General features: G+C 43.4%; 1 protein-coding gene across 2 annotated transcripts in view; it reads right to left on the reverse strand.

Moving 5' to 3' along the window:
* The window catches only part of FCHO2 (FCH and mu domain containing endocytic adaptor 2), a 1,197,262-nt gene that overhangs the window by 534,297 nt on the left and 638,951 nt on the right, over positions 1 to 24,014 (reverse strand). For both annotated transcript variants that reach the window (XM_078675272.1, XM_078675273.1), the window contains exons 10-11: positions 23,559 to 23,631; positions 17,462 to 17,486 (exon numbers count right to left, since the gene is read on the reverse strand). In XM_078675272.1, the coding sequence (XP_078531398.1) occupies positions 17,462 to 17,486; positions 23,559 to 23,631 (98 nt within the window). The remainder of the gene's footprint in view (positions 1 to 17,461; positions 17,487 to 23,558; positions 23,632 to 24,014) is intronic.

Below are 24,014 nucleotides of genomic sequence, written 5' to 3' on the forward strand. Positions count from 1 at the left end.
AATAACCATGTATAGATGAACTTTGTTTGTTTCTATTGATGATGATGTATTTTTATATGTATGCTTTTATGATTTTAAAATCGAATAAAGCTCATTTTCAAGTTTCAAGTTCAAATACCATTGGGAGTAGAACTACTCAAAAAGAAGAATTGGCAAAACCAATAAGTCTGGGCTTGGTATTATGGTATACCCTTTGGTTTTTTGTTAAATACAAGAATATGCCACGAAAAAAAGAAAACATGCCACCACGTAAACATGGCGGCCATATGATGCAATATAAAATTGTATGTAAACAAAATGTAACCATCGTATATAAATAACTCCAACAGAATATGGGCACCTCCTAACAGGTAATTCTACTTAATCCTGTCCCTGAATTGTACTTCTTTCTAGGCAGATGTGCAGCTGTTATCGGGCAAAATGCATAGAGCTATATGGTGGAAGGTAGAAGTAAACTGTAAATGACGGTTGAAGAGGTCCATGCATGAAGAGGGCTGACACCAAAACCACTCTATGTACGACTCTTATGTATGAACGTTTTTGAGTACATGATGCTAATGAACCAGCCAACATTGTCACAAGGCCACACCGGTTTCATATAAAATGTCAGCAAATTAACATCATCGCCACCTTCTGATACACTCTAGGGATGGTTTATAAACTTTACATTTTCTGCCCTAAAACTTTAAGAATAGAACAATGTGAGGCAGGCTTTTCGGAACATTTCCACAAAAGCGCCCAAAGCACCTTTTTTCTGGTATGTTCCACTATTCATCTAAAACGCACATTCTTTGCAATGCTGTATCAGTCAAGTAGTCAGTATATCTTAATAGTATCAAGTGTAGATAGAATACAATAATTTGTGTGCAATGGCTTCAAGATAACACTCAGTTTGTGAGGATCAGTCTTCAAAAACATTCTTCTATACCAATTTCCATTGTATAGTAATAACTTAGCACACAAAAAGAATCTGGGGCCCAGATGACTGAAACCATTTTGTGTTGGCAAAACTTGTTTTTTCGTAAAATCACAGGGTCTGAACACAAACAGTTTTTTACAATGTACTAAACCCATTTTGTGAGTCAGAAATCCATTTCCGAACCACAAAATGTGTTTAGAGACTCATACCCGATCGAAATGAGAAAGGATCATAAAAGGGCATTCCTGTCTAATTGTGAATCAATGTGATATATGTCAATGGTCTGCGACTGCAACCTAAATATGGTTGAAAACTACTGACCCAGTACTGACAGCTCAAAGGTGGTGGTAACTGATTCTCAAAGGAAAAGTACCCCGAGAACAGCTTCCATTTAGAGAATTCTATTGGGCGACCTCAGAGTAACAGACACTGCCTGTTGCACAGCTAGTCTGGCATGATGCAAAGACCCTCTTCGCCTCTACCTATTCCATTTATGCTGCTAACACATTGTCACGAGGACGTGTCCCCTGACTTGGACGGGCGGGACGTACCTTCTAACTTGTGTCCGTTTCCGCCCCGTCCGCAGGATCCCCTTGATGTGGCTTGGAGCGGCTCCGAGTTTCCTTCGCTGCCTACGCTGTTAGCCCTCCCCGCTCTGACGTCAGGGGGGAGTCCCCTGTCTCTTCCACCGGTCAGCCTATCCGGTGCGTCATCGTCATCACCAACAGACCAATCATCAGGGCCTGCGGAGAATAAGGAAGTGCTGGACATGTACCCTGGCGCGCTGCCTGACGGGAAGACGCCGACCCGCGAGGAGGACGCCGACATAGAGGAAAACGGACGGAGTGAAGAAACATCGCCGGTTACACTGAAGGAGAGACGCGACAAGCCAGGAGGCCACCGGACCCACGAGCCGCCCTGCCACGCTTCCAGGGGAGAAGTGTGGCTGGCCAAGGTACGAGGGCGTCTACAGGGGTTGTTCACTGCACGGGGTGGGACTGGATAGAACGAGGGTAGCCACGGGGCCCTGCACGCACTGCTAGTAGCGAAGCTGTACACACGGTGGTGGAACCTGGTGATCCCTCACTTTCCCTTCCCCTCTTTCATACGTGTCCCCTGGCCACGCCACTAACGAGGCTCTCCTGTGTCTCTTTCCTCCCTGTCTATATCCGGAGCCGTGGAGCCTCAGGAAGAGAGTCAAAGGGACCCTGCTGTGCATCTTGTCTGGAGAAGACGTCTTACAGGATATAAGGAACCCTTGAGTGGATAGAGACATTGCCCCGGGCCAAGCCCTTTCTGTTAGCAATAAAGAGCTTGTGGACTACACGTTTTGGGTTGAGTCCTTCCGTCACAATTGGCGAGCCAGATAGGAGCTGTAGAAGAACCTCCCATTCGATACAGGATGGAGAACATATTGACCCAAATGGAAGCTGACCGGAACGCTTTCACAATGGCCATCCAAAACCAGTCGGAGAATATTCTGAAACTGGCTGAGGGTCAAACCCAGCTAATGACTGTCATTGGACAAGGAAGGGCCACCGCACCACCCCCAGGCACGGTGGTTCCATTGCAAAAATTCACCCCGGGGGAAGACCCCCTGGCTTTTTTCTTGAACTTTGAAAGGGCAGCAAGAGCCAGTGCATGGCCGGGGGAGAGGTGGCCGTTCTACTTAGCACCCCTGTTGATAGGGGAAGCACAGGCGGCCTATCAAACGGTGAACAGAGATGGCACAGCTGTCTATGCTGTAGTCAAGCAGTATATCCTTGACCGGTTGGGCGTGGACGAAGAAACCCATCGCACTCGGTTTCGGCAAGAGAAAGGGGCCCCAGGGGATTTGCCCAAGACGCTGTTCTTCAAGTTAAAAGAGGCCGCCGATCTGTGGCTCAAGCCACAGGATGGGAACATAGAAGCCATTATGAACAAGATATACCTCGAACAGTTCATTGAAGCGCTCCCGTACAGCACCCAGAGGTGGCTCAAACAACATGCAGGACTAACTTTGGACCATGCCATAGAGATGGCCACCTGTTATGCTAGGGCTCAAGGGAGACCATATGTGAGGGAACCCGAGAGACCACCCAAAACCATGCCTCCCAGTAAACCGGAAAAGAAACCACTAAAACCCCTACCTGAACCACCTAGAGTGCGAATCCCAAGGCCAGAACAGTTAAACACAGGGCCTCAATGTTATGACTGCAGGGAGTGGGGACATATAGCCCGGTATTGTAGGAGAAAGAAAGACAAAGAAGACGAACCAATGGACGTGAGCTACGCCCCCAGATCCATCCTTCATGCACAAGAAACCGGCACTACGTACTATGTAAGGGTTTCCCTTAACGGCAAAGAAATAAGGGCTTTGTTGGATTCGGGGTGCAAGCAGTCAGTGATACGAGAAGAGTTGGTAGAACCGTCAGACCTCATCCCGGGGAAACAGGTCCATATCCGTTGCGTACATGGCGACGTGAAGGCATACCCAATAGCATCAGTCACTTTATACTCGCCATCTGGAAAGGGACAACAAGTTACCTTAGGGGTTATGTCCAGATTACCTGAGTCCATCATCATAGGAACAGACAACCCCTCCTTTCCTGTTCTGTTACTTGAGGTCCTCCAACACTTGTCTCTTCCCCAAGATACACTCCTAGCATCCGAGCCCTGGGCTAGGGATACACATTTCCGGACAGCCCAGTTGAATGATGCCAGTCTCACCAACGCGTGGCAGGTAGCACGTGACGGGAAAGATCCATCCACCAAAAGTTTTCCTACGTTTGTGGAGAAAAACGGGTTACTGTATCGAATCGCCAAAGAGGGTGCGGAACTACAACTGTTGGTTCCGAGCGACTTTCGCGATCAAATATTGTTCTTCGGCCATGCCCATCTATTGGCAGGTCACTCAGGTACTGAAAAGACGAGTCAGGCCATCTTACGCCATTTCTTTTGGCCCGGTGTATACGCCCAAGTCCAGAAATATTGTCAGGAGTGCAGGATTTGCCAAAAACGTAATCCTTACACCCCTCCTCCTGTACCCCTGGTCCCCATGCCCATCATAGGGGTTCCGTTCGATCGCATAGGAATGGACCTTATCGGCCCTTTGCCCAAATCATCCCGAGGTCATCAATATGCCCTTGTTCTTGTTGATTACGCAACCCGTTATCCAGAGGCCTTTCCTCTGAAGGCAGCCACTTCAGCCGCCATAGCCCAGAGGCTCGTGGAAGTGTTCTCCCGTATGGGTTTTCCCCGGGAAATCATTACGGACCAGGGCACCCCTTTTGTTTCCCGTCTGATGCAACAAGTATGTGGACAGCTAAACATCACCCATATTAAAACATCTGTGTACCATCCCCAGACAGACGGATTGGTCGAGCGATACAACGGCTCCCTCAAACTCACCCTAAAGAAACTTCTGTCTGGGGACGGGAAGAACTGGGATCAGTTGCTACCCCTTGCCCTCTTTGTCCTCCGTAGCCAGAAACAGTCTAGCCTAGGGACTTCCCCATTCGAGATGTTGTTCGGAAGAGCCCCTAGGACTCTCCTGGAAATAACAAAAGATAGCTGGGAAGCCGAGGGAGCCCAGGAAGCTGAGGCTCTGCTAGATTATACCCGCCAGCTACAGACCAGGTTACACAAGCTCAGAACGCTAGCACATGAACACCTGACCATAGCCCAAACCAAACAGAAGGCCTTTTATGATAGAGGTAAGAAGTGGAGGATACTTGACGTTGGCGATTGGGTTCTTATCTTATTGCCCTCCTCGTCACACAAAATGAGAAAGGAATGGCAAGGACCCTTTAAAGTCATCCGAAAAATAGGGCGAACTACGTACCTCGTTCAATTGGGAAGAGGAAAGACTCAAATGTACCACATTAACATCCTTAAGAAGTGGTTGGGCAAGCCTCCCCAGGACGTCAATGTTGTGTCTCCAATCCTAGATAACACCCATACGGTTGGAGATACCCCTATTAACCCAAACCTGTCCACTGAACAACGGAAAAAAATCAGTTCTCTTCTAATGTCCTTTTCAGGTATCTTCTCTGATCGACCGGGACATACGCACCTGGCTGAACATCACATTGACACTCTCCCTAATGTGGTTGTAAAACAAAAACCCTATCGAATCCCCGAAGCGAGACGACTTGCCTTCCAGAAAGAAGTGCAGGACATGCTGAACGCGGGAATAATCGTGCCCTCCCATAGCAACTGGTGCTCCCCGGTGGTATTAGTCCCAAAACCGGACGGGAGCATCCGTTTTTGCATTGATTTTAGGGCAGTGAACAGGGTTTCCAAACAGGACGCGTACCCATTACCCCGGGTTGACGAACTGCTGGAGCGCCTTGGTGAGGCTCGTTACATCACCACCATAGACCTCACCAAGGGCTATTGGCAGATACCATTGGCAGAACAGGACAGGGAAAAAACAGCCTTCTCTACCCCTTCGGGACACTATCACTTCACGGTTCTGCCTTTCGGGTTGCATGGGGCACCTGCCACATTCCAAAGGGCTATGGACACCCTACTGGCCCCGCACTTGTCTTATGCTTCTGCCTACTTGGACGACATTGTCGTGTTCAGTAAGTCATGGGATGAACACATCACCCATCTAGGAAACATTCTGTCTAGCCTAAAAGCGGCTAATCTCCATATAAATGCGAAGAAGTCCAGAGTAGCTTTCCAGCAAGTCAAGTACCTGGGCTATCTTCTTGGGGATGGCCGTATCATGCCTCAGACCGAAAAACTCGAAGCCATTAGGGCATTGCCTTACCCATCCACGAAAAAGGAACTCAGGGCCTTCCTAGGGTTGGTGGGGTATTACCGCCGCTTCATTTCCCAGTTTGCCCACATGGCCGGCCCCCTCACTGATCTCCTCGGTAAAGCTGTCAGATCCTCCTCTTTGCCTCCTCCCTCTTCCGCCCACTTGTCCGCCTTCCAGGCTTTGAAGGACGCTCTGACTTCCTCCTCTGTCCTTGTGTCTCCTGACTTCAGCAAACCTTTCATTCTTCAGACCGATGCCTCTGGGGTTGGCATAGGGGCCGTCCTTTCCCAAGAGGATGAGCAGGGTGTAGAAAGGCCTGTCCTATTCATCAGTCGCAAGCTATTTCCTCGGGAACAGGCATATTCCACCATCGAGAAGGAATGCCTGGCTGTCAGGTGGGGGGTCGACAAATTGAAGTACTATCTCGAGGGGAGGCCCTTTGTTTTGTATACAGATCATGCCCCCTTGACTTGGCTCCAGCGTAACAGGGGTTCCAACGATCGGATTCTTCACTGGTTCCTCGCTCTGCAGCCTTTCCAGATTGATGTCCGGCATCGTAAGGGTTCTCTGCAGGGGAACGTTGACTTTCTGTCCCGCTATCCTATTTCCCCCGATCGGGTCACTCCTGGGGGTGGGATGTGTCACGAGGACGTGTCCCCTGACTTGGACGGGCGGGACGTACCTTCTAACTTGTGTCCGTTTCCGCCCCGTCCGCAGGATCCCCTTGATGTGGCTTGGAGCGGCTCCGAGTTTCCTTCGCTGCCTACGCTGTTAGCCCTCCCCGCTCTGACGTCAGGGGGGAGTCCCCTGTCTCTTCCACCGGTCAGCCTATCCGGTGCGTCATCGTCATCACCAACAGACCAATCATCAGGGCCTGCGGAGAATAAGGAAGTGCTGGACATGTACCCTGGCGCGCTGCCTGACGGGAAGACGCCGACCCGCGAGGAGGACGCCGACATAGAGGAAAACGGACGGAGTGAAGAAACATCGCCGGTTACACTGAAGGAGAGACGCGACAAGCCAGGAGGCCACCGGACCCACGAGCCGCCCTGCCACGCTTCCAGGGGAGAAGTGTGGCTGGCCAAGGTACGAGGGCGTCTACAGGGGTTGTTCACTGCACGGGGTGGGACTGGATAGAACGAGGGTAGCCACGGGGCCCTGCACGCACTGCTAGTAGCGAAGCTGTACACACGGTGGTGGAACCTGGTGATCCCTCACTTTCCCTTCCCCTCTTTCATACGTGTCCCCTGGCCACGCCACTAACGAGGCTCTCCTGTGTCTCTTTCCTCCCTGTCTATATCCGGAGCCGTGGAGCCTCAGGAAGAGAGTCAAAGGGACCCTGCTGTGCATCTTGTCTGGAGAAGACGTCTTACAGGATATAAGGAACCCTTGAGTGGATAGAGACATTGCCCCGGGCCAAGCCCTTTCTGTTAGCAATAAAGAGCTTGTGGACTACACGTTTTGGGTTGAGTCCTTCCTTCCCCGGCCCCTCCGTCACACACATTATAGACAAAAACAGTCTTACAAAAAAAGCGATAATTCCAAATCATTTGATCGTTTGATCCTCCCAACTGCCCTACGTTATTTTAAGATTGTACAAAAAACAATTACACACATTAGCGTTACACCACTAGCCTAAATGAGTTAATGCATACATCTGGACTAAATGACTGGAATATGAATACAGTTCATCTTGCCTATCTATTGTGAAATGCAGTGACAGCTCCCCAATAGATGAGAGAGGATGTAGGGGAACGGTTGGTAAAGTCACCAAACAAGTCATTGGAGATTGATGGTGTCCTAAAGGGAGTGTTCCCTGGATATGGTAGGGTAGAACTAGGAGTTATCCTCAAATCCAATGTTTCTTGGTATTGGTGTTTAAATTGGTTTAAAAATTGTATGTGCTTTGGGGTTCACTAAAGTGTGACATGAAGTCTTATCTGGGCCAAAGTTACTGTATGCAAGATTCATCATCTTTAAGCCACGGAGGCCTACTGTTCTCCAGTTTATTTTTAAAAAACAACTCCTTCCATATACAATGCTGATCATGTGGTACACTTCAATCCATGGTAGAAGGGTCACCTGCTTGTACTGAGGTGCAGTATACACATTTGTTGATGATGATACTGGTAGGCTCCTTTATGTTTATGTTTCTAGATCAGTGTTTAGATGACCAGAAAAAGTCACACAACACGTCAGTGCATGTTGCATAGTAATCACTGGAAATATCACTAAATTTATTGACTGAGGTTTGTGTAGAGGAAATACATTTAAAGTCTTGATTCTGATCCAATCAGCAGCCAGTAAACACTGAAGCTGCTTAGTACATACACGGTCTGATGGAGAAACTGCATCCAGCAGTCAATAGATAAAGGAGCTACATGTCTCTAAAGCTCTTACTGCTTAATTTCTCTGAAGCACATACAGTGGGGCGAACTGTGATCAGTATTTGACCAATGTGCATCGGGAGTAGTGCTCCATTTTGTGTTCTTACCACTATCCTTGAAATTCTCCAGAAATTATTCAGAGACAAAATCTGCTACTGCACTGCCTTCTGTGTCATCCTTCCATTGGGTAATCTTGCCATTCATTATTAAAGAACCAAGAATGCCAAATACTACATCCCCCCTGAGACTTCCACCAATACTATCCAAGCAAGTGACTGTAAACTGGATATTCTCTGGGTTTATGGTCTAAAAAGAAAAAGTCACCACCTATTTTAAATTAGTTTTTACAGTTTGCCAGCTTTCTTTAAATTGTATTTTTTCTCTGATCTCCTCTTGTGAGTAATTTTACACCAGATTGCCTTTTTAAATTAATATTTAAAGTGCCAAATGCAAGAAAACAGACATGCCACTACAAACTACAGCAGCTCTAAGTTACGACGCACAATAAAACCATGAATTGATGAACATCATTGATAAATATAAAGTTTAACTTTGCATATAGTAGGATTTTGCATCAATTGCTGACATAACTGGTTGGGAAAGGCAATAAAGAGTGATGCATGCAAACGTAATTGGAGGCGGGATACCAGGAACATCGATTCAGTATCACCTGCAGCGACCCAGCAAGATAGTGCACTGAATTGTTTCAGGCCATAACGTCAACTAATGTGAATTATTACTAAAGACAGTGGTCCCTAGACAGTTACGGAGTACGAGCAAATAATAAACATAAGCTAAATAGTCTGTATGTTTCTTGTCCAGCCGGACAGAGTTTTAATCAAACAAGTAAGCATATTGAAGTAAAATCATGTACAGTTGCAAGTGGGACACAGTCCTGTATCCAATTTACATACAAAAGCACACGACCGAGAAGGGTTAGGGGAAGTTTAAGCAGGCGAGGAAAAGAGCGGGAGTTTCTGCATATCATAAAATTGAGCAGATTTAAATCATATTAGAGTACCATTGTACAACTTAATCACATTGTTTCTGAAACATATGGTACATTGGGTGTCGACGACGTTTCGATCCCTAGGGCAAGGAGTCATGGGATCATCATCAGGATTTATTGATAAAACAAGCCTGCATGGGAGTAGTACACAACATATGGTACAACCACATCCGGGAGTAGCAGGGTACAAAACGCAATGGAAGGATTACGAGCACGGTGATGTTCATATACGCGACGAAGGGAAAAGAATGCGCCGGAGTCCGCGGGGATATGGCGGGGCGTTGTCTCGGAACCAAGAATTGGTGAAGGATGCATGGTTGGTAACAGTGACCAACACGAGGTAGGACTGAGGCGATTAGTCTGCAACCACAGAATGTCCATGACAAAACCCAAAAACGCCAGTAGCTGAGACGGGTGCAGTATACACTCTGCCATGGTTGAAAGTTCTATAAAAACATCCTGGCAGTCCAAACATTACCATGCAAGTTGTATGACAGAAATTAGCCCCCAGGAAATTGCAGAGGCCATTGGTGCATTACAAATGGGTAAGTCACATGGGCAGAATAGGCTGCCTGTTGAGCTTTATAAACAATTGGCCAGTAAGTTAACTGCACGCCTTCTCAAGATGTACACAGCAGCTATTAAAGTGGGTACACTACTGTAAGTACTAATGATGGCCACTACCATGGGCATTCATTTTATTTTTTAACAAAAGCAACAAAATGCCTCATAACAAGAATGCATTTCCAGTTTCAGATTGATCCTCATGCCAAAGCATAGCAATGTCAGAGCCCTCCTGTGAGGAAATGTGATTAGCATTACAGTGGGAGGGCCAGCTCAAATTGGTCCCACCATGTGCTCCATATCTTGGTGTTTTTTTGTTGGCAACCTCGGGCTTCGTACACCTGGCAAACAGGAGGCATGTTCGCACCATATAGTAGAAGTCCGCAGGTGAGAATGGACATCTAAAACATGTGGGATTCAAGAGGAGACATGCACGGTGCCGGTGGGTGGGGGTGAGATAGGCACAATGAAGGTAGTGCACTTGCACCAATCTTGGTTTGGATAAAATGGTCATGGTTCAAGGGTCCATCCTAGATTTGTGCCAATATTCTTCCTCTAAGGGCCTAACCCAACCCTCTGACAAGGTTCGCACTGGTGAAAGTTTGTCAGGAGTGTTAATGATTACAGAGCGGTAGATTTGGGAGATCCCCCCATTTACCAGCACACCCATCAAGAGTTTAATCTCGAAAGGACTATGTTCGGGGATTTCCGTGTCTGGAGAATGGTGCACTCTCACTACCTTTCACAGTTGAAGATATTTATGAAAATGTGGACAATAAAGCATAATCTGATTGCAGCTCTTAAAAAGAAGTATATAGCCACTCAACCACATGTCCCCTAGTAGGCGCATTCCTATCAATTCCCAGTGAGTAAAGCCCTCCAGGCCAGTCGTTTCATGCAGCGGGTTCCCTCGTCATAAAGGGGCCTGCATCGTAAGTTTGAAATTCCAGCCCTTATGTCTAAGACCTACAAGCCATCTAAGGAGGGCCACCCGAGCTATCTCAGGGAGTTAAAGGGGGAGCCGTAGAGCATCCCAGGCAGGACTTCAAAGCCGATCTCGCTCAATTGACTATGTACGCCAGCTCCGACCAGCCTCCATTAAACCATTCATTAATGACTAGGGTCTGGGTTGCTAGGTAACAGAGGTAGAGGTTGGGCACACCTAGGCCTCCATCATACATAGCCATTTGGCTAGGGCAATTCGTGGTCTAGAGGAATGCAGAGGAATGTTTTTACCAAGTCATTGAACCACTGACGAGGGGCAGCTTCATAAACTAAGGAATCCTAAGCTGAGTACTCATCCTACACAGCAATATCTCCCTTGAATGTAGACATAACCTACTTGCTAAAGCCACACACCTGGAGGAGGTAATTATGGCATTAGTGTACCCAGCTCAATCAGGCTTTACGCCATGTAGAGGCACCAGGATGAACATGCTGTTGTGCTGCATGTCATATACCAAGGAGGTCCTGTAGCTGGTGGCCATGATGTCATTGGATTTATCAAAAGCATTTGGCTAGCTTTAGTGACATTTGCTTATTGAGGTTTTTTTTTTAGAACAGGGGATTTGGCCCTCACTATACGACTTTGCTTAAATTACTTTATAGGGCACTGGTGGTAAAGGTCTGGGTAAACAGGGTGCTCTCGGATCCCACAGGGAAGAAGAACTAGACAGGGCTACCACTTTTACCCATAGCTAGTCTACCTGGTGTTCGAGGCCCTGACGATCTGGATCTGGAGCTGCACTGATAAGGGGTCTGAGATGGAATGAGATATGGGATGACAGAATATCTTCATATGCAGATGTCTTCTTCTTTTTGTAGCATATTCATAAACAAACATAGATTATTTTACATTTTTGGTGTCTTTGGGAAGTATTCGGGATTGTGTATCGATTGGGGGAAATCAGTGATATCCCAACTCGGCTACGACCAAACGTTCCCAATCTCTAGTGAAAATAAATCAGAAAAGGTTTAAAATAACTAGCAATGTAAAAAACCCAAGTATCCAACTAATTAATTAATTATAACCTTCATTGCATTTCTCAATAAATTGAGGGAAAACACTAGAGGAAACTTCCACTGTTGCTTTTGGGGAACATAGCCCAAATCAAAATGAGCACCTCACCAAAGATTTGATACCTACTCCAAAATACGGCCTATCTCGTACCAGAGAAGTTTTTTTAGACAATTAACCACAGTTAGATTGCTTCTGTAGGACTAAAAATAATAACGGAAAATTGACTAGAGGCACATACGGGATAGGAATTGCCCTCCATACAGTAGGGGAGTGTTACTGGGCCGCACAGTTGACAGTGGTTAAAGAATGGGCATTTTCCTCTCAAGAAGAACCTTTACTTAGAATACATCGGCATGAGCTGGGGAGTTCAAACCTACCCCACTGCAATGTACTGGAGTGGGAGGTTGGAGAGATTCGCAGAAGGCACATGGTCAGAGGTGAGCACCTTGAAGGCAACAACTTAATACTTGGTATGAGCTGGAGTCCTGAGTAAGGCAGCACCTCCTATGGAACTGTGACATTTTACAAATTTTAAAAATGGAACCTAATATGCATAAACAAATTAGAGGATGTCTTGGATCAAACACAAATAAAGACCTTTACAACATTTAAGATGGACTGTGAATTGGTAAATACGGAAATTCTGAGATATTTGCAGCGTAGTCATTTAATGACAGTGATGTTGAGAGGGGAAGAGGGTAACTGCACAGGTTTAAGATAGCTCCCCACTAGAAGAAAGAACCACCCTGACTGACACCCTAACCAAAAACTGCAATTTCAACGATATTTAGGAAGATGATCAATGCACCCAACACCCTCAATAAACTAAGAAAGAAGTGGTCTACAGGTTTGGGAGAATTGGAGTAAGTGGGACAGTATCACTACAGGGACTCAAAGAGTTGGCCATAAGAGCATGGTTAAGGTTGGTACAGTTAAAGATACTGCACATGAAGTATTACATGGGTTCAAAATGTAAGATTTGGAAGAGCCAACATAGATGAGCCTTGTTGTAAATACAGTCAAATAGGCACTTTTCCATGCACAATAGGTCAATCCTGGAAAAGCCCTTCTGGCAGGTAGTAGGGGCATGTCTAAGATGCATTATACAGACCATAATCGATCCAAACTCTAAGTTATTCGTTGTGGGAATATAGAGCAAAGAGACACCACTTAAGTATCTAAAAATGCTCTGTAACTTAGGCCTGATACGTTTAAAGTGAAAATCAAGAAAAATTTATTTTGAAAATACATAAGATGTATGAAAGCTCCCTCGCTCTGGGGGATGGCAATGACTGCTGTTGGCGTCCGAGTCGGGATAAATATCTTATACCATTCGCGTATAACATCCTTAACTGCACTATACGGGCATAAATATAAGAATATATCCAGTGTGGCTGCCCCTTCGAATTGTGCAATGTGAGAAAGTGATGTAGTGATTTTGGGGAAACTGTCAAACCCATGTGTTCTGGGGTCATATGTTTACATCATTAATGGGTTGTCAATTAGAAGAACTACAGAAGAGTACATTCATTTGAGACCTGTGAAACAGCCAAGTGGCGCTATGTCCAATCAGTATATGTATTCCTGTTCACACCCACAGTATTCAATGGTTCTGGAAAGGTGACCCCATCCTCTACAAGGAGTAGCAAGTATCGATTGAGTTGACTCCAGTAGGCGGCTTAGTGTGTCAAAGCTGCATAATAATATATCTCAAAGCCAGGGACAGAACCCTCCCCACCGAAGTTGTATAGCAAGACTAAATAAAGTTTTACACCTATACTGCGTGGCTACCATTCGGTCACAGAGCTTAACGAGGACAGGCTGTAAATTGTGATTTTAAGATTAGGTATACTAGCCTCAGGGAAACCAACATCTTTATTTGAGCAGCAAGCCATTTACAGTAGCGTGTGTAGCAAGAATGCGACTCGCCCCCGTACAAACGAGGAAAAGTGCTTCCATAATTGCTGTTTGGGTAGCAAAAGAGAGCAGTAAATACGATTTAGTGTTCCGTTGATTGCTACGCCACAGCTCGCCCCTCTCTCCTGTTTCTACGGTCTTGTCTTTCACTCCCTACTCTTCCCCATATATAGTTACTTCCCCACTCTTCTCATGTCTACATCCTTACTTTACTATCTCCATGCTCCCCTCCTCTTGTTTCCTCTCCATCTAGCCACAATCCACCTTTCACTCTCCCAAACTCTAACCTGTATCTCTCTACTTCCCCTCACTCTATACTCCACTGGTGTTCTAATTATACACTGCATTTAACCCACATCTCTTTTTCCCTACAGCATCAGTCATTTGTATTACCCACTTTCTCCCCTTCTCTACACTCACCAACTTTTTCCATTTCCTTCTGATACTCTGTAGACATCCATATCTAGTTACCTTTCACTTTTTTCCTATACTTTTTCTTCTCTCTTACCAGTGTCCCTGCATCTGTACACCATTCTTTTTCTCCCCTTTCCATCTCTCCTGTGTAGTATTCCATTTCCCCTTGTATCGCTCCACGTTATTTTTTCCTTACTTCCTATATATAACCTTCCTTTCATTTTTCTTTTCTCAGAATCTCTTCATTCTCTAATTTGTCTATGCACTCCTATTCCACTTTCTTTCCTATAACTTGCACTTGGTGAGAGGTGAAAAGGACTTAAAAACCAGTGTCCTGAAAGGCCATATAAAGAGAATCCTCTGCATTGGCAATAGGTGTAATTTCGCTAGAGAAGAGAGATGAGAGCTGGTCATCAGCAGGTGGTCTGGGACTAAAGGTGACAAACTCTCCTGTAATAGCCAGTTGAGGAATGGAAATAACTGCACCTCTTCCCCGCAAAGAAGGGCCATGACCATCACCTTCACCTTCGTAAAATTCCTGGGGAGTTGAGGCTGAAAGGCAGAACATTGATCTGAAAGTGGTCCTTCTCTACCACAAAGTGAGGACCCACCTTTTGGAATGCAGGATGAGTACATGAAAGCACATTCCCTCCAGGTCTAATGACTCTATTCAGTATGCAGGGTCTACGGCAGAGAGGATCTTGACCAGATTCAGCAGCTTCAATTTGTTCCTCCGAAGGAAGGTGCCCAGAAAAAGAGAGTCCAAAATATGTCTGAGACCACCCTGCTTTTTTTGGGCACCAAGATAATGGTGTGTCCATTTCTCAGGGACTCTCACATGGGCAGACATAGCTAGCTGCCTATAGCAGTATACTAGGCCCTAGCAGTATACCCTGAACTTCTATTATTGCTGAAAAGAATGGTCCATAGAAATCAGGCCGATGGCACCTAGTGAATGGACGACTTACCAGTGGCACTAAGCGAGGCTTCGAGCAAGGCCTTTCAATGAGGCAGCACGGCCTATGAAGGTTAAGGGCCAAGCCACAAAATTTCAGTATGAAGACTGGCCTTGGTGTTCACTATTGGCAATTGCAGTTTAAACTCCTCTGATGCCCTGGGTACTCCAACAGGAAAGGAGGCACTTTCCTTAGTGGGGGGGTATAAATGGAGAGTCAAATTATATCTCTGGTTAAGTGTCCAGACCATCAGCATTTAGGAGATCTAAATACAATTCATCAACAGTGTCGAGAGGGGGCAACAAATTCATCATGCCAGCCATATGGAACATTCTGCAAGCCTTGTACAGGATCAGGAACCGAGCTTAAAAAAAGTCTCAAGGCATCAAAGATATTGGCGCTGAGGCAAAGACACTGTCAAAGAGTCCTCAGACAACACTGGCTGTGCTTTAGAACTCTCATACATAGACACTGGCCTTGATCTAGTCAAACTAAGTTAAAGACAAGGTATCAGTGTTGGAACCCTAACCCGCCCCTCTGGAGCCATGGGCAAAGCCGCTTAGACCAGAACCAGCGCGGTCAATTACCAGTGAGGGTATGGGAAGGGTCCTAATAGGGTCCATTGGTGCCAGAGTAGGATATGCCAGAAGGAGTTCAAAAAGAGACTCCGCAGATCAATGGGGCTCAAATGAGCTCCAGGAGGAACTATAATCATCTAGAAAAGCTGCAGCTGTGGAGTGAAAGGTGGCCCAGGACATTCGAGGCAAACTGACTCCAGCTGTGGAATGACATTGGAGTCCATAAATTGTCAGAGTCCGGCCTTTCGATTGTGGCCTGCACAATTTTTCTTTGGAGCATGAGTGACATGGAGTAGGAGAGGGAGTGAGGACTCCCATCTTGAATTCTTGTGGTTGCTTGGAGATTTTTCCATGGATATCATATTCGATTTAATCATGACAGGGGACCTCAACTCGAACTTGAGGTGAGTTAGGGCCCCTGACTTGGCAATATAAAACTTTTCTTCTGCCTCCCTGATGGGCTTCAAGTGCATCAGGGAGCATTTGTCGCAGGACTTTAAATCATACATAGACCAAAGATAGATGTATCTGTAAAAACATCTATTTTCTGCAGGAGCGGCACAGTCTGAAGCCGTAAGTCTTCGGGGTAGACATCCCTAGAAACCAGTCACAGAAGTAGGTAAAGATTTGACAAAGTTCAAGTGCAGAGCTCAGAATCCTTATCAAACAGTATGGAAAAAAAAACTTCTGCGCACAGTAATGGCACCTGTATATGGCTCTGCACTGTCACTTCAGGAGATGGGAAGGTCACTAAAGTCTGACAGGTGCATTGAAACAATTGTTGGAAAAGATTCTAGATCAAGTCTGGTGCCGTGGGTGAGGAATCTGAAGTTAGAAGTATCCTTCAGAAATCCCCAGTATGTATAAAAGAGCATCACCACCCAGTCCTCTGCAATCAAGCATTTTCTTTAAAACGTTTTACATTTTCCGACAATGAGAGGCACTGCATTAAACATTCTCTATATTCATCTTCTAGCAAGGCTAATGCAGCCTTGTTTATGTAAGCCAACATATCAGTACTAGTTTTAGAAACTACTGATAAATAAAGATTGACTCCATCAAGGCATCCCGGATACATCTGAGTCATAGGCCTGTGTGCAATCCACCTTTTCAAACCTAACCAAACATTAGGATCTCCATGCTGGTCCCAATAACGTTTTCAGTGTCCTGTGTGGTCGTTCCCCATCACATATAATGTGGCTGAGGCATATTTCTCAAAAGAGTTTATTTTGCAACATTCTACAAACAGTACATTGCCCTGTCATTTTACAGCATCTAATTGCCTAAGATCGTTCTCCAATCTAGAGAGGTGGAATTAAATGGACTGGAACACCCTAGCTTGTTTCGAAATGTAAATGCTCCGCAGATGCACTTTAAATGCTTCCCGAACAGTACATTAAAAAGGGACCAAGCCAGCATCCATATAGAAGTATTTTATTACAGCAGCTCAGATCTCGGTATTCAGTACGCAGTTGCCCAAGAGTGCATTTTATGGGAATTTGCTAGAACCTATATACCTCCTTGCAACATTAAGTCTAGCAAGACAGCACTGGAGAGTGAGAGGATACAGTCTGGGGTAGGAGTGTTGCCTCCCACGTACAAAAGTCTCCAGAGACATGCTGGGGTGTCTGAGGTGCAATAAGTTCAACACACTCAGTTCAATCAGTCAGGATTTATAAAGCGCAGTAAATCACCTGGAGTTGCTCCATGATGTGTGAATCTGCCTTAGCAGCAGCTGCTTGAGAATGAGAGGGATTGCTTGACCTGTTCACCATAGAGCTAAAATCATAATTGCTAATGCTGAGATCATTATCATAACCAGAGCCTGGAAAAGTTACAATCTCAAGTCTCTCATGAATAAATGCTTTAGATTTAGGAAGCATCATTGTTAAAAAACAAATCCAATGTCTTGGTATAAATATCGATATTAAATAATTAGATACTCACCACTGAATCTGCATCAGCGTTTTCCCTAGTTAAAAAAAGCAGAATTGGTTCAAAATCCTTGAAGCATAGCAAAGATAGATTAAAAATGTACCAGTCTTACAAACATAAAACAAGAAAACAATCTATTTAGAAGTTTGCTCATGCACTTTTTCTAGTCGGTTTAGACAGTTCTGCACAGCCAATAAAAAGTTACTTACCAGTAACATTAGCAGTCATAAGTCAGAATGATCATTTTAACCTGAACCTACTGCAACCTGACTAGCTTCTAATCCCTGTATAACTCCTTTAAGAAAAATCAGGATTTGAATTTTGGCCTACAGTAAAGACCAGTCACTCAATGGTGATAATCCTTAGGCATTGTAGAGGATATGCGATGCTCTGTGAACAATTAATTACCTTTTGAGAAGATCCCAGCGTGTATTGCAATGACATCGTCATATTTCGTGCAAAAACCAGCCCTTTGTCAGAGGTATTTTTCACTTTCTAATTGTCTAGTTGAGTGAATAACTGAGGTCCTTGCCAGTGTAGAAGAGAGACACTCATGCCTGTACCTTCATGAAACTCGAAGTGCTGACATTCGGAGTGGCAAAACTGTAAATTAAAAATGTCAGTCTTCCACCATAGAATCTTAGGTGTGCTGGAAGAACTGGTATATGGAAACATGTATTTTGCAAATCCAAAGACCGCATCAAAATGAAAATGTCTGAATTCCAGCAAGACTATCCTTAACTTCCCTAGGTTTTATCTGCTTGTTGAAGACCCTCAGGTGAAAAATGAGCTTCGGCTTCCCTATCTTCCGGTCTGTAAGAAGAAAATGCCGGCAGTAAAATCCCATTTTTTTGCAACAGGCCTTCTAAGACCTGCTACAGAAGCATTGGGAAAACCTTCTCTAAAAGTTTGCTTCTGTGTCTTTCCGCTGTTGATTTCTAGAGGACAGTTTGAAAGAAAGCTCTACAGTGGAAGAGTATGCTGTGTATTCAATATCTGTAGGATCTACTGATCTAAGGACAGTCCTTGCGACTCCATCTAGAACTCAAAATTACCCTCTTGCTGATATCAAATACTGTGAGGGTATCAAAACAACTTCTCCAAAGCCACAGCAGCTGTGGTCCATGCCTAACTTTCTTTTGCTTGCCAAGTCTTGCTCCTGTCCTTGGAATGTTTCCTGTAAAAACAGGATGCCCCCTGGCAGAAGTAGGTCTGTGGTTTAAGGCCTAGAGTGTAAAATTGGATTGAAGTAGACCAAGACCTTGGAGTATTTCTGCATTCTTTAAATGTACGGAATGTGTAATGCACTTTATCAGCAAATCTTTTTTTAACCCCAGAGGCTTAGCCAAGATTTGAGATTGTACGCCTAGAGAAAACACTAACAATGCAGAGAAAGAGTGATATAGTCATTGGAGAAGAGGTGCCATCCCACATGAAAAGGAGTTACCAGATCACAGAGTAGTACTATGGTTGAATAATCTAATTTCATTTACTACATTCTGACAATATGCATCCGATGGAGCATCAGAAATGATCCATCAGTTTCCCCAAGATCTACCACGTGGACTGCTGTTAGCCCATTCAGCTGCCGACCAACGATGCTAATGCAACATTATTTTAGATATTATGCAAATTTTGTTCACCTCCCTATTCTGTTACAATGTTGGGAGTGCTTTATGCTTTCACCTGTAGTTAGTCACAAATGATTCGCTGTGAAAACAACTGATATTAAAGAGAAGGTATACTGAAGCATGTTTTTTCTATATGTTAACTGGTGGGCAACTGAAAGCCTCACAAAGAGAGTAGCGGCCTGTCATCAGTAACCATGTAATGTATAGTTACCTCTGGAGTTGTAGTGGTTTTAACCCAAAAGGAGTTGTTGGTACTGTCTCATTTAACATGCTATGAGGTGATGCGTTCAGACCACTTTCAACTAGCAAAGCCAGTAGATACATGGCTCTAATCACACTCATCTCTCTCGTCCTACGCTTTTTCAGTATAGAGACCTTTTCATTAAGCAAAACAAAAACCCAATCCACAACATTCTCTAACGTCTAGAAAGAGAAAATCCATCCCATTAGGCACAAAACTGATTTTGGTTTGGCTGCATTATGGGCACTGGCAGCACAGTAAGAGGATAAAGGGAGCATCTAATTTCCCAAACATCAAGTAATTTAAAAGTAATGTTAAATGTCAGGTATGTTTTACTTACCTACACCAAGAAGTTTTATTAAATTTGCATAGATGCACTTTATAACTAGTATTCAACTACCCCAGAATGACGAGCCAATATCTCAGTTACAACTTCCAACACCAGTCCTTGCTATTCCTGCACTTACTAATCTATGCAACGATGAAAAACAATGACACTGGTAGGAAGGTTAGGTGTAGGGCCTAGTGCAAATGTCAGGTCTTCCATCTCAACCAAGCAAGTGGCTTTCTCCTACACTTTTGTAGAATCAATCATTTTCATTACCTGTAATTAAAATCATCATATATGAATAACTGTAGGAAGACCATAATGCTTCAACAAAGTTTTCTATGTTTGGCAGATTGGCTCTCATGTCTCAACTTAACATTATAGAAAAATTCAGAAAAACATCCCAAAGTGCCTCAAGGATTGGGCAGAGAAGTAATGAAAACTTGGCATACTGATCTCTACTGATTCTCATACAGAAAAAACGGCATATCACCTTTACAATGCATCCTTTACCACACAGCACTTTAATTACGTAGGCCATTTTTAGGTATCTTACAAGGCAGGACTTTACCACGCCTATACATTTTTTTGTTGTTTAATGTCATAAGCATTTACTTATGTGTGTGTGTCTACATTAATATTTTGAAATATACATATTGTTGTCAAATGGATATGTGGTTGCTGGCGTGCTCCTAACCGCCGATGGTGCTCGTTTGGAGACATGCCCGCTTGAGCATCTTCAAAATAAATTTCATCTCCTCGCGTACACAGTGTTGTCAACTAGCTAGCCACGCTACTTTTACTATAAAACGCCTCTCTACCATGCACAGTGTTCTTATAAATGATGGTATTTGAAATGTCATAAGCGTTGTTATGAATGCTATGATTTTACATATTGTAAGTGATTTAATATGAAAGGATATAAGCAATGCACCGTAAAGGCTATTGTAGTGTGGTTAGTTATAGAAATTTGGAGGTGGTACGTAAATTATAAATTTGAGGTATGACTATAACTTTAAAATTTCTAATATTTGTGTAGTTTAAGTTTGATTTGTACAGAACGAAAAAATAGAGTTTTCCTAACAATAACCAAGTGTTAACTTTTGGTTTTATAATTGAATTTTAGTTGGTTTTAAAATTTTAATTAAAAAGTGTTTCAAATTGCAGAGTGTATTGGAGTTGAGTGGAGTGTCATTAAGTGGAGTGTTATAGAAGTGGAGAATAGTGTCGTACAAGGTAGTGTCACTAATGGACGTCAGAGTGGAGTAGAGTAGTGCAGAATGGAATAAATAGAGTAGAGTGGCATTGGGCTAAGTGGCATGGCGTGGGGTGGGGTGGTGTGGCGAAGAGTGGAATGGGGTAGAGTGGTGTGGCGTACAGTGGAACGGAGTACAGTGGAGTGGTGTTGAGTGAAATATGGTAAAGTGGCGAAGAGTTGAATGGCGTAGAAGGGAGTCGCATAGGGTGGAGTGCCTACTCTTAAAAAAACTGTGACTTCAAAGTTTCTTTTTTAAAACATATCCCATTTTCCTTTAAGGAAAACAGGCTGCATAAAAAAAAGATTGCTTTATTAAAAAGCAACCACAGATATGGTGGTCTGCTGACTCATCAGGCCACCATCACTGTGATAGCTTCGATTCCTAATGGGTCGAAAATTGTGACCTACCTTATTATTATTCATGAGGAAGGTCCATTTGCAAGTTACTAGGAATCGCTATTTGGGAACACAAGTACTTCATACATTAGGAGTACCAAATTCCTAATCGTGATTCATAGATAATCGCAATTAGGAAATTGGCATTCCTATTGTTTGTGAAACTGGACCTAACTTTAAAATTACTTAACCTACTTAACTGTACTACCAAAAAGGATCATCTGCACATCATAGTCTATAATCCTGCCAAATTTCATACAAATACAACTGGTCGTTTTGTCACTACACATGAGTACAAGGTCTATGGGAAATGCATTGGTAGAAAAACGCATTTTAGGGGCCCTCCTTTTTGCTTTGTATCTCCTTGACCAATGACCGTAAAACATTGCATCATCCACCAATGTAGGAAAAGCTACAGGTCTCCAAAGTTTTATGGAAATTTGTCAAAGAGGCGCAAAGTTATTAACGGTCAAAAGCCAGAGGAATTCCTATCTCTGGAAAACCTAAATATAACTACAGAGTGGCTACTGCCACTCTATAATACATATAATATAAATTTACCAGCACTTTTGCATGATAAAGTACAATGATGTAAACAAATGTGTGGTGCCACAAATCCAAGGTATGAACATAAGACACTGAGAAAAAAAATGGAGGATTATAAGAAGAGCACAGCTTTAAATAATATGTTTAGTGGTAGAGTCAGTGGCAAATTATGTTCACCAGGATCAATTGCCTACCAGACGTGCATTGGGTAATCGTCAGATTATACAAGATTTTGCTCATCACCAATAAACAAAATGTTTTGTATGTTCATCTATATCATAGATTTTGAAGCAGGAGACACAATGCTTGAAAACAACGTAATCTTTTGCTTTAACTGTTTCCTCAGTCTGGCACTTTAGCTAGATGAGATTTTATTTAGTGGTATCCACTAAGAATAAAATAAGTGGATTATGTAACCATAAAGTACCTGGAAGGAATGTTGCAATATCAATTTGTCTTTCTTTAAGACGGCCATGAAACAAACAGGAAAATGCAGGTTATGAAAAGCTACAGCAACAAACGCCTGTGATTACTCTAAACGTGAACTAAAAAAGTCAGAAGCCTTTATGGCTTTATCAAAGCTTGTTTTGCGCTGTCATAGTTTTTCTAAAAGTTTATTGTAAGAGTAGCTACTGGGTCCAGGTCAATATTAAACAACAAAATTGGCTTAAATATTATTATTTTTTGCTCTCAAAGCGCATACATTACTATAGATCAGAATGCTGTGACTCACGGTGCCACTAGCCATTGGCTAAGGTGGGCTGACCCCTTGCCATATGATATAGTGGGAGCAAAAAAATTATAAATTAACAACAGACCAATGGATGAAGAAGGCTGGCTGAAATCCTCTATATAAGTACATTAGATATGTATTAATTTATTGAAATCAAAAAGTCTGGCCAACTGCAGAAATGAAAAATGAATAGCTGCAAGCATAATAATGGAGCATCAACCCTCTGAGCAGGTATAATGATCAGTCAGAGAAAAATGAGGGTGCAGCATTCTTAATTCAAATAATAACAACTAGTCAGGTCTAAAATAGTTAAACAAGGCTTTGTGTAATGAGCAAGCCTTCAAGGTTTAATTCTTGTCCCTACTCTCAAGTTAGAACTGTTAAGAAATATCTAAACCATGACGGGCTAGTTCCAAGAACAGCAAGTAGAACCTACATAATTGGTGCAGATTTACTGGCCTTTACAAGGATAAAAGGTTACCACAAAATTATACCATTCTTTAGAGATCATCTAGTTCCCACTAAAACACAAATTGTTTACAGGCAAAGGGATTGATTTAGAGTTTGGCAGACGGGTTACTCAGTCTTAAATGTGACTGGTATCCCGTCAACTTATTACAATGGAGTAACCCATCTGCCACACTCTAAATTCAGGTTCAAAGTTGCCTAATCTAGCCCCATTCGTTTTACTACTATGATAAAAAATGTGGCGATTCTGAAGCAGAGTGGTAAAAAGAGGTGTACTGTTTAAATATGCTTTGTGTTATTATTATTTAATTTTTTAAGCAATAGCGGATCCCCGTTGTAGGTGTCACAGAACCCTAGAGGTCCCAAGATCACAGGTTAAAAACCGCTAGCTTAAGGAATGTCTTCACATTTTGGCCCTGAGCAGTATATAATGGATACCTAATAAAAGAAAATCCTCCCCATATTTAACTTTTTACATGAAAGTAGTCAAAATCTAAGCAACACTTACACAGACTCTGTATCTTTATCCTTCTTAATAATTCCCGGCAAACCAAATGTTTTCCTTTTCCTTGGTTTCACACCTGCAGAAAAATGACAGTTGCTCCACAATTAGTCTTTTCTTTGTATTATTTCGATTTTAAAAAGGCAGTAGAATGTATGGTACGGCATTTGGTTATATTACTGCCGGCTATTTAGATGCCTCCAAATACAGAACTTGACAATTTTCAACAGCTATATGTTTCTTGCAATCACTGTCACAATTCAACTTTGTGCCATACAGAAATTTAACATTTTCTCTACTACTTCTTTACATTTTTTAATATTCATAACACAAAATGAATTAATAGTTAACCATTTAGCTCTCCAACACTTATTTTTTATGGAGATTTTTTTAAAATTCCCAGACAAAGAATTCTCACTAAAAAAACAACATCTATATATGAATGCATCAAAGCTCTACAAA

This window comes from Lissotriton helveticus, chromosome 2_1 (assembly GCF_964261635.1).
Source record: "Lissotriton helveticus chromosome 2_1, aLisHel1.1, whole genome shotgun sequence".
Classification (NCBI taxonomy): domain Eukaryota; kingdom Metazoa; phylum Chordata; class Amphibia; order Caudata; family Salamandridae; genus Lissotriton; species Lissotriton helveticus.